The sequence below is a fragment of the Hipposideros armiger genome, unplaced genomic scaffold, assembly GCF_001890085.2.
Source record: "Hipposideros armiger isolate ML-2016 unplaced genomic scaffold, ASM189008v1 scaffold_311, whole genome shotgun sequence".
NCBI classification, from domain to species: Eukaryota; Metazoa; Chordata; class Mammalia; order Chiroptera; family Hipposideridae; genus Hipposideros; species Hipposideros armiger.
The window spans coordinates 2,066,577-2,081,040 of NW_017731661.1; the positions used below are offsets into that span (position 1 = coordinate 2,066,577).

Sequence of the window (14,464 nt, forward strand, 5' to 3'; positions counted from 1 at the left end):
GAGCCAATATTGATACATTATTATAAACAAAACTCCGTTTTTTTATTCAGATTTAATTTTCCTAATATATTTTTCCTGTCCTAGGACCCCATCTAAGATAACACGTTACATTTAGTTGCTGTGTCTCCTTAGGCCACTCTGGATGGTGACAGTTTCTCAGACTTTCCTTGTTTTTGATGGCATTGACAATTTTGAGGAGGATTGAGATATTTGTAGAATGTTCTTCCTTTCACACCTGTATGATGTTTGTCTCATGGGTAGACTAGAATTATGAGTATTTAGGAGGAAAACCACGGAGGCTGTATACAATTCTCAGTACAACAGGACCATGTATGAAAAACCTGTTTCTAGTTTTCTGTATGTTTAAAAGCAGGTATTATGAACATGTGCCACGTTGACAATGGGAACCGAAATAAATTTTATTTAAAAGAAGGAGTGGGGGTGAGAGATGTGAGGAGCAGGGAGGTGGAGGGGGAGGAAGAGGAGGAGGAGTTGTTTAAAGGTAAAGGAGTGAAAAACAACTAGGCCAGGTGCCCGCAGGACATGTTCCTTTTCCTCCTGACCACTCTCCCCTCGGCATTGCAAACCGGAGTTCAGAAAGCAATAGAATACGTCTGAAGGGAATATTCTTTGGTTGTATTTTGTTTGGTGGCAGCTGAGACCTGCACGTGCTGGACGTTGTCTGTTCAGTGGAATGGTGTGGACACTGGAAGTTTGAAAATCACTACTAATGAATGAAAGCATTTTGTTTTCTGAAAATGGTCATATTATCAACATATCATCAGTAAGATAAGCACAGGGTCCGTTCCAGATGCTCTAGGGCATTCTTTGAGATTACACAACCTCAAATCTGAAAGTGATACTCAGATATGATAGTGAATATTTAAAATAAGAAAAGAAGTCACAAAAATTATGATTTTAAAAGCTTGCAAATACCAAAAACATTACAAAATCTAGAGACTTGACATTTTCATCAATTGATACACTTTTCTAATATTGTTTTTCCGTCATTTTTCATTACATGCTCTTTAATGCCTCTTCATTTTCATAGTATCTTTTTTTGTAGAAAGAAAATATGAAAATAATTCAGTGTTTCCTCCAGCAGGGTAAGAATTATTTTTATTATTTGGAAAACTTTCAGCTTCACATCTCATTAGTAATATATATATTTTTAGGCTTGCCGTCAAATTTGTGCAAGCCGCTGTCATTGAAGTTTATCTTGTATATAAGCTCTGAGATCTCAGGCAGGCCAAGTCTTCCTGTAAGTGACTAATCTTAAATACTCTTTCTATTGATGATACTTACAGTATGTTGTCACCATCTCTTTTGTAGCAGCATATTATGAGTTCTGTGGCATCTTTGTGAAAGTCAGTTTTTATGTCAAATTATTAAGAAATTTAAACATGGGAATTACAGTAAATTCTATTTCATGCAATTCTCATTAAAAAAATAAAAAAAATTATGGTACAAGTAAAATTGTATATGATGTGTTGTAGAACTTCCATTTTGAGTAGGCATCAATAACAGCCAAATTCTCTACTTACAACTTGATGCATCTGATTATTGAAATTTCCATCTTAGGATTCTAATTAGGGCTGTGAAATGGCGTCAACAGGCATGGGTTTTTACAAAGATGTCTGTTTTCTAGGCCCTAACATACTATAAGGAATGGAAATAAATCTTGATAATAGAATAAAATATTAGCTAGTTCTAGATTTATTGAAAATTTGTTGAAATAGTGATTTTCAAAGATTAAAAAAAATTTTTCCCTTTTCAACCTGGAAAAAAAACAAAAACAAAAGAAATTTCCATAGGCTGTCTTCTGGCTTCATACATTTCAAACCTTATTTATCCATCACTTCAAATGCCAGTTACCCCTGGGCATGTTTTTATTTTGATGAGACTTTTGGCTTGTTTGCACCTTTGTGATAGAAACCGGTTAGTCAGCAACAGTCTTATTGGAAGCCATCCCTACACCTGGATGACTAACAATAACATAGCTCTACCTGGAAGTTACTGCAAATCATGTAAATACATCCAACTCATCCTGTGGCTAGTCGTGCCTCTAACGTCCGTGGGGCCTGGGGCAAGAGCACAAGTGGAGGACTGCAATTCATATGTACAATATTTAAGTTATAAATCAAGCAAAAATAAAGTTAAATAAAATATATTCCATCTTCCTACCTTAAAACATATTTCTTCATAACAGCAACGGGTTTTTTAAAATACAGATAAGACTATGGTTTTTATATGACAAAGTCGGTTAAATAGCAAAGACAGCTGAATCTAATTATTATATCATATGTCTTGGTGTTCTGTTAATGGGTTAAGGAATGTTTGTAAAAGTAATCAGAGTCAAACACAATTCATACATTCCTATATACGTGTTCCACATCATTTTTTTCTTGCCTTCACTTCAGCAAAAATCACTAATTAAGCTATTACAATCAAGATTTTTCACAGTATATGTGTTATATTATATGACAGTAGTGATCTAATTGATTAATAAATTTAAATGTGAAATAAAATAATTTTTGTATATATTTTCAAAAGTATTTTCTTCAAAATACTCAAAACTATAACCCAGTGGAAAATTCTAAATTATAATAAATATCAAAGTAATAAAAATAATTTATTTACATTTTACTAAATTTTATTTAAATTCTTAATAAAAAGGTAACTTCACAGCTCTAGTGTTCAGTCTAGTTGCCACAGTAAAAAATTATGTATGTTGCATTAGAACAACTTATAATACAAATTTAAAAATAATATGTATTATTTAATATTAGAAAACGTTCCTCACCCACTATGTGCAACTTTTGCAATACTGTGCTAATGTATGAGTACCTCTGAAATCCCTAATGGAATAAGTGAAACAATAAAATGAATACTGGGCATTACTAGGAAATGATGCTTCCTTATGCACATATCTGTTGCATTCACACTACCGGAAAGGAAAGATTTGTCAAGTACATTAATTCACCTTTTTAAAAAATCTAAGCATTTCCACCACTCAGACCCTCCCTATACCCCAAAGTAGCTCACCTCTTTGGCATCGTTAATGACACAACCCACAGAGATCCATAGCATTCAGAATGAGTCATTTTTTATTTTGAGGACACAGGGCAATAAATGTGAAGTGTTTACCTGGGCCTGAGCCATGCTGGTCACGGGAGTGTGTGTGTTGAGATTTACCCACTGTGCCATGCCAGCACTGAGCACCAGATCTGGGCACTCATGGATGTGTCAGTAAGCTGATTAGGTGTGATGTGTGTTTCTTTACCTGAGTCCTCTAAAGGGCTAGAAAGCCTCATGCCTGGGCCCGAGTATGTTACTGTTTAAACCCAAACTAAATGTGATTTGATCACCTTGAATAGACAGGATAGTTCCCCACCCACAATTTTCTTTGTGTGTCAAGGCAAATGATGTCACATACACACTGAGAGGATGTGAAAGGTTTCTCACTTACATCATGAGTCTTTCTGGGGAGAGCAGGGCAGGCTCCCATGCTGGCCTAAAAATGGCTGGAGAGAGGAGAAAAGGATGCTGGCTTGGGGTGCACATGGGGGTTAGGAAGTGCGGCTGGAGCGAGGGTTCCCACACATGGCGGGGAGGGGTTGCATGTTTTGAACTTCCCTTCTGTTCCAACCAGGGAGCAGCCAGGCTTTCTGATCAGTTTGCCCAGATGTGGAGTCGAAAAGAGAGGCAAGGGCGAGGCTTAAAAGCTGTCAGCAGTCAGACATCACAAAATGGAGTCAGACCCTGTATCACAAAATGTTTCCCTAGATCTCCCTTAGCTGGATCCCAGAAAAATGCACAGCCGCTCCAGCAGCAGCTGCATAAGGGGAAGGTGATGGCAGGGGAGCCAGAGCGCAAAGGGACTTAGAGCCTTGGGCAATTGTAGCTAAAATATCTTTAGCAAGGTGAAACATTGCTAAGAGCCCTTCCAAGGCCTTGAAAATGCCTGTGCTAGTGAGGAGCCTTGAAACTCACAGTAAATCCTTTTACGGATGAGCATTTGCATTGTATTAAATGTGTTCGGCTGGATTTACACTTACCTGTTTGTGCCCTGGTTTTCCTTGTGACGAGTGGAAGCAGATGACAGAACTTCTAACCAGGGTCAGGAATGCTGTTGCTCACGAGACAAGAGCCTCGTAGGAACCAGTTTCATCCACCGGGAAACAAATCAGCAGCCTCCCTGTGCTCTCTCACCTGGAAGTCACCTTCTGGTTACCTCTACTTGGGCATACTTTTCTTCTTCCTCTTCCTGAAATCGCCACCCAGCAATCATCCCTTTCCTCACCTATAAATAACTCCTTCATCATGCTTCCTAATGAGTCTGTTTCCTGTGGCTCTGTCTCCCTGTGGTGCATTTCTACTGGGGCCGCCAATCCTTCATAATTGCACAGGTGTTCACACCCCGTCTTCCTCATTGTCACCATACTCCCACGGAAGACCTGCCCACTGTGGACCCTCCCTTCCAGTCCTGCCTTTCTCCTGGGCTTGTTTGCACAAGGAGCCCAGACTGTCTCAGTGACATTCGCTGAGTACCACTCCACACATAACAGGAGACAGGGTTGGACCTAGGAAAAGGATCATTATGAGTATAGCTTCCATTTATTGACTGTTTACCATGAGCCTCATGCTGCGATAAGCTAAAGAGTCCTGCCTGGGTGTCCAACTCTGAGGTCCAGGCTCCAATTCACCAAGCTGTTCCTTCTGTGAGAGCCTGTTTCTAGAAGTTCGGCCTTTTCAGACTGTGTTGAAGTCCCACATGGGATTTGCCAATTCTAGACATAGGTATAAATCCTCCCAACTTCCCCTTGCAGTTGCCTCTTTGATGGTGATGTTTTTCTCTATTATATCATTCAGATTTCTTCGCCGAATGTGGAAGAATTAAAATTAATTTTTCAAAGTATAGTTTTAACATACCACATTCTAGTATGGTAAATTACTATTATGAAAAGTGTGCTACTTGGAAATTTCAAGTAGCCTTGAGTAACTTGTAATTATAATGAATTGTGTTGAAGCTATGTGTGTTTTTACTGTGTATAATTTAGCAAGTATGTGATGACTACCTAATTATACTCTGTAGTTCACAAAGTAATTGTTTACAACAATATTTCCTTGGTAGATATTTCACCAGTCTCTGGAATCCAAGATGCAGGGAGAATGGTCATTCCCAGGGCTTTATTGTTGACAAAGTGGTATCGCCATATACTAGACCTTCCTGGAACTTACCACTGCATTTCCCCACCAAGCTAATTGCCTCTTCATGATCTGATTTTACCTCCCTCTTGGGGGATCTGGCAACACTTTAAATGCATTCACTATATAATATGAGGTGCAGGGATGTTCTTGAATATAAAGACGACAGCACAAAATCCCATTCTCCTCCGTTGTCATCCCAGGTCTGGACCTGTCATTTTCTCTTTTTCTCCATTTCCTAGACCTTTCCTCATGTCCACCTTTCCTTGAGTTATTTTGAAAGCATATACACAGCTTTCTAAAATGCAGACTTCTGGGGGATTACCCCAGGGAATATAGTCTCCACATACCAGACAGCTTTAAAGAAACCCACTGGCCAATCTCAACCCACTTCTCAGGAGTAGGAATAAAAACATCTGTCATTATTATAATACTTCTCTGGGCTCCCTCTGGGCCATGCAGTTTATCTCTAGGAGGTATGATTTTATCTGCGCTTAGTTCACACAAAAACACCCTAAAGTGGTATTGTCACCTCCATATACACACAAGGAAAACAGACAGAGAGGGTAGATAATGCCAATAAGTTCCATTTGACTTGCATCATAGACTTGCATCATAAGAGCTACTCTGACACACTCATGAGAGAAAATCTATTATTCAAGAATAAAACAGCAGAAAAAAGGGGGGTAAATTTTTCTACTTCTGCAAAATGCACTGGGGACTCTCCTATATCATTGCATTCTTTTTTTAAAGATTTTTGTTGGGGAGTTGGGGGAGGGAACAGCATTGGAGAATCAGGGAAGGGGAACAGACAAGTTGCTGTTGTTTTGTTCTTCAGTCTAGTTGTGGAGGACGTCGCATCACTGGCCCATGTTGGTATTATCATTGCACTCTTCCCAGCTGAGACAGATCAGTTGCCAGCCATTGGACGGCCACTCACGGCCGCTCATGCTGGCTGCCAGCCACTCACGGTAGCTTACGGGAGCCCACTGCAGCCCCACTGCAGCCTACGCCATCACTGGTGACTCACGGCTGCCCAGCTTCAGGTTGAGCTGTTGTTCACCATCTTATCTGTAGAGGGTGCAGCGTCACTGGACCGCATGTGGGATCTGAACTGGGGCCCTGCTGCTCAGAGCTGGCATCCCAAGCCAACTCCTAACCAACGCACCACTCTGCTGGTGCCTCATTGCATTCTTCTAGAGCCAAGTTAGAGAAGAGATAATAAAGGAAACCCTGTTGGCTCGCTCTACCACCAAATTGTGTCCAGCGTCTATCCACTTCTCCCTGCCTCCAGTGCTGCCTGCTTGGTCCAAACAGCCACCATCGTCTCTCACCCAGCACTGGTCTTCCAGAGTCCGCCCTTGCCCCACTTCAGTCTGTTGGCAACAGAGCAGCCAGAGCAACCCTGTTACAACCAAAGTCAAACCAGGTCGTTTCTCTGCTCAGAGTCCTGCAGTGGCGCTTTTTTCTTAAGAAGAAAAGCTGAAGCTGTTACAATGACGAATAAGACCTTACTCACTCTGGCCCTCAAGTGCCTCTGTGACCTCATCCTCGACTCCTTTCCTGCCCTCTGTTCCCACCATAGTGGCCTTTTTGCATTTTCTCAAACACATGAGACATACTCCTGACTTGTGACTGGGCTTACCTGTTCCTCTGCCTGAATAGTCACTTATTTACCTTCATCACCCCTTTCAAGTCTTTGCTCAGATGTCACCTTCTCAATGAGGCCTTCCTGGGCCACCCTAATTAATAGCAACCCTCTCCTCCAATCAAATCCCAAACTCCCCAATCTCCTTTCCTCTGCTTTACTTTCTTTTTTTCCATCACACTTAAACCATCTTTCACATACTCTGTAGTTTACTTGTTTACTGTGTTTAGTGGCTGCCTCCCAACGTGGTAATACCCAAGAGGCAAGGCCTTTTTTGTCTCTTTTGTTCATTGATGTATTACTAGAAACTGGAATAGTGTCTGCTACAGAGTAGCCACTCAATATTTAGTGAATGAATAAATGAGTGCTAACATTGCTCAAGTATTTCTCTGTATTTCTCTCTTTCTTTGCTTCCCCAAAATGGCCATGATGCCAGCCTCCTTGAAATCTTGGGTAATTTAAAGAGTTGGACATTAAGAAATAGTCTAAAAAGGGATTTAAAAAATTACAGCCATATGCTTCAGGGTTCTGGCATTAATGTTGAAATATCATGACAACTTGAAAGATTCTCTGCCCACTAAATCCTCACAATAATTTGTCATGTCCAGAACAGAATTAACTGAATTATCCTCTACTGTTGAATCAAGAATTTAACGGATTTGCTGTTTTTCCTCATTTTCGTGTGCTATCATATGTAAGCACAGCTTTGATTTTGTGATGAACTTTTAAAAGCTATTGTTAACTACTCTGTGTGACATTTTTCAGGCAGAACTGCCATGATTTCAGCAAGCATCTATGGATTCACCACTATTTGTTCCTCATTAAATATAATTATTAAAGTATAATGAGTCCTCAACTCTAGGAATAATAATCTCTCCAGAGTAAGAATTTCCTTGAGTGATAGGAAATCAATGAACTCCTATCAAGATAGTGATCAAGTGTCTGCTGTAAGACACCTATTGCTAGATACTGCAGTCCCAGAGATGAACGAAAACATTCCTTGTCCCAGAATAGTTTGGTCTAGAAGAGGAGACTGAAAGGTAAATGCCTAACAATTCTATGATATGCTAAGTGCTACAGCAGATTCGTTGAAAAGTGCTGTGAAAACATGGTAGAGAGAATGGTTTAAAACAAATTCCTATATTATCACTGTAGATCTTTGTATTTTTTTATTTTAAAATATTGATTAAGCATCTACTAAGTTCCAGGAATTTTGCTTGTCCCTTGGGATGCAGACATGAACACAATCCAGTATTCTGAGAGGTGCTACTGACAAATTATGTTATTCATGCTGATCTTACACCTGTGGCCAAAAACATTGATTCTTGAAATGCCATTTGGGAAAAATGACCAGTTGTAACTAGGGGAGATTTTAGAGTGTGCTTTTTCCATGACATACTTACTGGACACTCAATGAGCCAGGCCCCAACCTCGGTGCTGCTGAATAAGTTTATTTTCTGATCACTACAGGTCAGGGTACCAGGTGTACTGGTGGCTATGAGTTCCAGGAAATATTTCAACTAAATAAAGTACCCAAGACATGTACCTACTCTTGTTCATAATCTCTTCTTTGATTCTTTATAATGTAACAAGTTTTGTATGAAAAGCCTGAATGCATCACAAATACTTTAAAATCTTAAATGTTATTACAGTGAGAGGGAAAAAAATTAAGAAAAACCAAGGAATACTTTCTTATGTGAACATTTAAAATTTGAGAAATGGACTAAGGATATCTGTGAATTGAATTGCTCATCACTTTAAGTTAATGTAATAGCCAAAACGGCAAGTTTGCTCTACATTAAAGAATTTATAAAGCCTATGTACAGTGATGTAAGGGTGTGTTTAGCTGTATGTGAACACAAATTTGGTCTAAAAACCATTAATATAGTTGAAAAATGATAGTAATAAAATTAACACTGAATATTTACTATATACTGGGTACTATTCATAGAATAAGTAATTCAATCATGTAAATGACCCTAGGAGTTAGGAACTTGATTGTCCCCATTTTACAGGTGAGGAAAGGCACAGTGAGGTTTACTAGCCCAGTGTCACTGCTCATAAGTGGCAGAGCCAGAATTGGACCCAGGTGATCGGGCTCTAGAGTAGGTAACAGCAAATACTATGTTATATGGCCACATAGGTAAGACAGGCAGATTAGCTATGTTCATTGTTTAACTCGCTTATAATTTAGCAGGGACTGTTTGTATTAACTAAATGTTTGCATGCAGAAATGTGTTAGGGAAAAAAATGCTCAAAGTGTATAATCCTGGTTTGGAAAATCTTTACCTCTTAAATGTTTGTTATGTCGCATCCCAAAGCCTTAAAATAACTTTCAAGGGTGACTCATTCTGTGCTTAGCCAAAATATTACTAACGATGAAACACCAAAACCTCAGAACTTTTAATCACCAATCACACAATGCAAGACACACCCCACTAATTAGCTTTCTTAATGTGAAGCTAGGTGTCTCACTATGGCACATTCACTTTGCAGAGCACAGAATTCAAGGTGCAGTGAGCTCCATGCTCTCCTGAGCCTAGAGCTTAAATAGTGAGTGGTGTCATTTTGAAGAAAACTGCTAAATATTTTATAGCAAGGCGGCTTGACAAGTGAAAGTCTTCAGGAAGATTTTATGTGACTTTTAAAAAATCAACTTAGATGTTTGGAATTTGGATTGCTGCACTCTTATTTGTTGGCAGGTCAACAGGTAAGACTCACAATTTATAATAAGTTACTTAAAAATAATAAGTATATTCACACCTAAAATGTAATTGACGTGGACTTTGAAATACCAGCTCTGTTTATATTTTGATTTATTTGTATTGAAATATCTAAGGGAAATACATCAGTTTTGTAATACTAAATGAATCTAAGAGCATATGAGAAGCATCTATTTCCAACAATATGAAAGTTGCTGGATAGCCTTGGACATGGCTCCCAGCTCTGCCATATACTATACAGTATAAGTCAAGTAACTTATACATTGACGTCTCAGTTTCTTCATTTCTAAGGTGGATATGTAGCAGTAAATAAGACAATATATATTTCCTATCTCAGTACCTGACTCTCAGCAAATGCTCGGTAAATGTTTGAATGAATGAATGATTAATACTGATTGGAACTCTCTTGTTGATTTTTTTTTCCATTTGTGTCATAATTGTGTGAACAGATTTTGGTCTTGGACATTTCTTACACATTAACTCAATATTCATTGACTTGTGCTCTGTATGCTGTGAACTTGTTATGCATTTACTATATAGTAGTTATTGGTTTTGTCTGTTCTTACCACCCTGGTTCAATATTGTAGCTGTAGGCACAATAAAAGTTCGCTGATATGTTTTAACCAAAATAGAACCAAAGAATTTCAGTGTTTTTTAGTCTCTCTCCTCCAGCTCTCCTCTATTGGGATAAAAAATGAAAGGGATGGAGCTATCATTAGTATTAGGATATGCCAGAAACCGTGCTTTATTTTCTATGATTTTCCTGCCCCAGGGCAGTCCTGCTGTAAGGCTGAAAGCAGCGAGACTGATGAATTCCAGGACAGAAATAAGCAGTGAGTGACATCTGTCCTGGCCCATTTTCTTGTATTGTCACTTTCTCTGCTCCGGTGGCACCTCCTTGCTCTGGAGTCCTCTTTGCTCTCTCTGCTCACAGCCCACCTCTCAAAATACTCTCTGCACGAGGATGCTGATACACTTTTAAATCAACAAATACGGTCACCTGCTCCGTGCTAGGCACCGCGTGACGCTCTGGAGACACAGTTGTGATGGATGCTGCTTCCCTACAGCTCTTCAGCTTTCCAATAGGGAATGACTTCTGTTTGGAAGCTCGTTGGAGTTAAGCACAAATTGTAAAATGGCAGGTACCAGAGGACTGAATGCAAATAGGCTCTGCTATAAATTTAATAAATGCAATATAGGTAATGATACAAATGTGATGTAGACTCATTAAAAAAAAATTTTGGCAGCTATATAATGGATATATGTTTGTAGTAGGAATCTATCTATATGTTATCTAAAAAAATATTTCATTTGGCAGCTAACTCTCTCCTCGCTTACCTAGTTTAAATCCCATGGTCAATCATAGTCGTTCCTTCTCTGGGGCTCTTGCTTCACTTGGCTTAACCATGACTTTGATTAAATCCAGCACTTTGCTTACTTTGTGCCTGCACCTGTGCAGCTGAATGTACCTGGAAGAAAACACACACCATGCTGACTGTCTCCCTGTGAATCCATGGTTATTAAACTAAAGTGGACCCTAAAGCTGCAAAGCCATCATACTCCACTTCCCAACTCCATTCATTTTCCCAGGTTCCTGAGTTATTTCATTGTTCTCCCCTCTACTCAAACCTCAACTGCCCATCAGTACTCTTGGCAGATGGCCTTATTTCCTATTTCAATAAGAAAATAGAAACAAAGACAAGAGACCTTCCATAAGCCTCCAACACCACACCCATCTATTGGGTTGGCGGAAAAGTCATGATGTATTTTTTTCTATGTTTTTCATTGCAAAAATGTGTCATGACTTTTCCGACAACCCAATAGCTGCCTACATGTATCTGCCCATTCAGTCTGCCTTCTCTCTGCTGCTACACGCCTGTGCCCAGCAAAAGTCACATTTCCTCCCATGTATCAGACCCCGTCTCCTCTCACCCACTCAAGGACAAAACTCAGCAGCACTGCCTTCTGTTTCTCCTGCTTCTCTGATCTTTCCCCCTCTCTCCTGGATCATTTGCAGCAGAACACAAACATGTCCAGTTCTCCCATCTTAAAAACTTCACTTCTGATTTGTCCTTCTGGTGTTTTCTGTTTCTCCTCCCCTTCTTTCATGAGCTCACTCCCATCAGGCTTAACCCCCTGCCACTCCACTGAAATGGCACGTGTCATGATCACCCCCGTGCTGACAGCCGGTGGTCCATTCTCCATCCTCATCTAGTCGGACTGAGCAGTATCTGGTACTCCTAACTGCTCCCTCCCTCGGCAGTCTGTTTTGAAGTTGGCTTCTAGGATGCCTCGCATCCTGGGTTTCCTCCTCCTTCTCTGACCACTTCTTGGCAGTCTTCTTTGCTGGTTCCTCCTCACGTTCCTGATGTTTTAATGATGGATGTCCTAGGACTCGGTCCTTGGACAATCCCTGGACTGTCCCTCTTCATTACCTGCAATCACTTGCCTGGTAATCACATCCATACTCATGGCTTTAAACACCATCTTTACAGTAATGGCATTTAAATGTATACTTCCAGCTGACCTCCCTGGAATTCCAGTCTCATATATCCAACTATCTCTGTGACATTTCCACTTATGTATCTAATTCATATAAAAGCTACATATCCAAAACTGAGCTCTTGACCTCTACCCCCAAATCTATTTCTCCCAGCTTTCCCCATCCTAATTGAGGGCAACTCCAGGCTCCCAGACACTTCTGTCATAAACCTTGACATCATCCTTGACTTTTCTTTCTATCACACCTCACTGCCAATTAGTCAGCAAATTCTTTGGATCATCCTTCAAACTATGTCCAGAACCTCACCACTTCTCACCACCTCCGCGGCTACTGCCTCTATTTTAGGCACTATTGTGTCTTATGTATTTTACTACAGTAGCCTCCTAGGTGGTCTGTTTGCCTCTACCCTTGGCCTGCTTCAGTCTTTTCTCAACACGGAAGCTAACTTAAGTCAGTCTGTGTCACTTTTCTGCCCAGAGCCTTGCAATGGCTTCCTGTCTCACTTCTGAATAAAAGCCAATGTATTTCCAAGGACCTACCAGGTGCTTCCACTTTAGCCCTGCTACCCCTCTAACATCTTCCCTTGCTGCTTGTCCACCATCCCTTATTCAAACCCTTGAAGGCCAGACGCACTCCAGAATTCAGATGGTTTTTGGATTTTAGAAAGGGACTATGGTAAGTTGATTGTATAACACAAAACGCACAGAGGAATCTGGGACAGCAGTCTGTATATAACCACATGTCTATTTCTGTAGTGAAATTTACAAATATTCATATTAAATGAGAAAAAGACTATATATTGCCTTAGGTCAGTTTTTGCTGACAAATGAGTTTGTTAAAACTAAAAAACAAACGAACAACAACAACAAAAAACCCCAAACCCCACTTTTGTTCCCCGAGATTTTTAGGTTTTGCAATTGCAGAACAGGGTGCTGTGGACCTGTCTCTCCCCCTGTTCCCCCAGCTCTGGTCAGGACGGCCTCCTCATAATCCCTCAGTCACAGCAGGCACGCTCCTTCCTCGTGGTGTTTGCTTTCTTTCCCCTCTGCCTGGAATGTTGCTCCCTGTAGAAGTCCTCATGGCTTGCTCCTCACCCTCTTCAAGTCATGATCCAAATGCCGCCATTTTTAGTGAGGTCTTGCCTGACTACCCTATTTGAATTGCAAACCCCTCCTCCCCTAAACACACATGCGCCTTCACCCTGCCATGTTTTGTGTTTCCCTCAGCACCTGCCACTATGAAACTTATACCACATTTTATTTCTTTGTTCTTATTCATTGTCTGTTCCCCGACCCCTCACTAGGCTGTATACTCCATGAGGACTAACTCCATGAGATTATTTTTTCCACTGTTGAGTGCCTAGTGCTGAGAACACTGTCTGGTGCATAATACGCACCCAAATAAACATTTCTTGAATAAATTAATGAATCTATTTTCCAGCTTTTCTATGTCATTGGAAAAGACTGTCAATAGTAAGATACAGAAATGACTCATTTGGAAAGGGGAAATTAGGAAAATATGAACTAATATGCCAATTTATATGATTTCTTAAACCAATTAAAACTTGCTTCATGTAATAAGCTGTATTTCAAATGCTCCTTTAAAGAATTTTAGGCCAAAGAGGAAATAAAACACTTCAATTGCAGAATATATCAAAATTTAATGAGTCAAGAACTGAAGAAACTAGAAAAAGAAACCAGAAAAAGTTGAAGCAAGAATTTAATAAAAATAAAAGTAGGTTAATGCATTAGAAAAACAGGAAAAAAACCAAAATAATTGATATATGTATGTAGTGGTTACTTAATAAAACTAAAAGAATAGAAAACTGATAGCAGATTTAAATAAAGAAAAATAGCCACAGGTGTGGAAGACATTAAAATGATTGTACTTTGTATAAATTCATGCTAAGAGAAGTGAAATTCTAGATGAAAATCCTACTCTTTACATCAAAATAAATCTCAGATAGATGAACATTTAAAAGTAAAAGAATGAAATGTTAAAAATATGAAAACAGGGAAATTATTAATTATCTTGGAGTAAGAAATTCTTTCTAAACAAGACAAAACTCCAAAGCTATAAAGGAAAAGGTTGATCATTTTGTTGAATAAAATGTGAAACTTCTATATGACAAAAAGTAAAATCTATAAAACAAAAACATAAACAAACTAGGAAATCTTTTCTAAATATCTGACTGAAAAGGGGCAGATCTCTCTACTAGTCAAAGAAGTTTTATAAATAAATAAGAAAAAAAACAAACTTTAGAAAAATATGTATAGGATACGAAGGTGTATAAAAAGCCAGAAATGCACAAAAAGATATTCAAGTGTATAGGTAATTAAAGAAATACAAATTAAAGTGACAAAAGGTGGTACACACAAAAAT

The 14,464-nt window shown here is 39.3% G+C and overlaps 1 protein-coding gene across 1 annotated transcript in view; it reads left to right on the forward strand.

Moving 5' to 3' along the window:
• The first annotated feature begins 384 nt into the window (after window positions 1-384).
• PNLIPRP3 (pancreatic lipase related protein 3) overlaps window positions 385-14,464 on the forward strand; it is a 51,990-nt gene continuing 37,910 nt past the window's right edge. Inside the window, exon 1 of the mRNA XM_019660092.1 lies at window positions 385-502. Coding sequence (XP_019515637.1) covers window positions 385-502 — 118 coding nt within the window. The remainder of the gene's footprint in view (window positions 503-14,464) is intronic.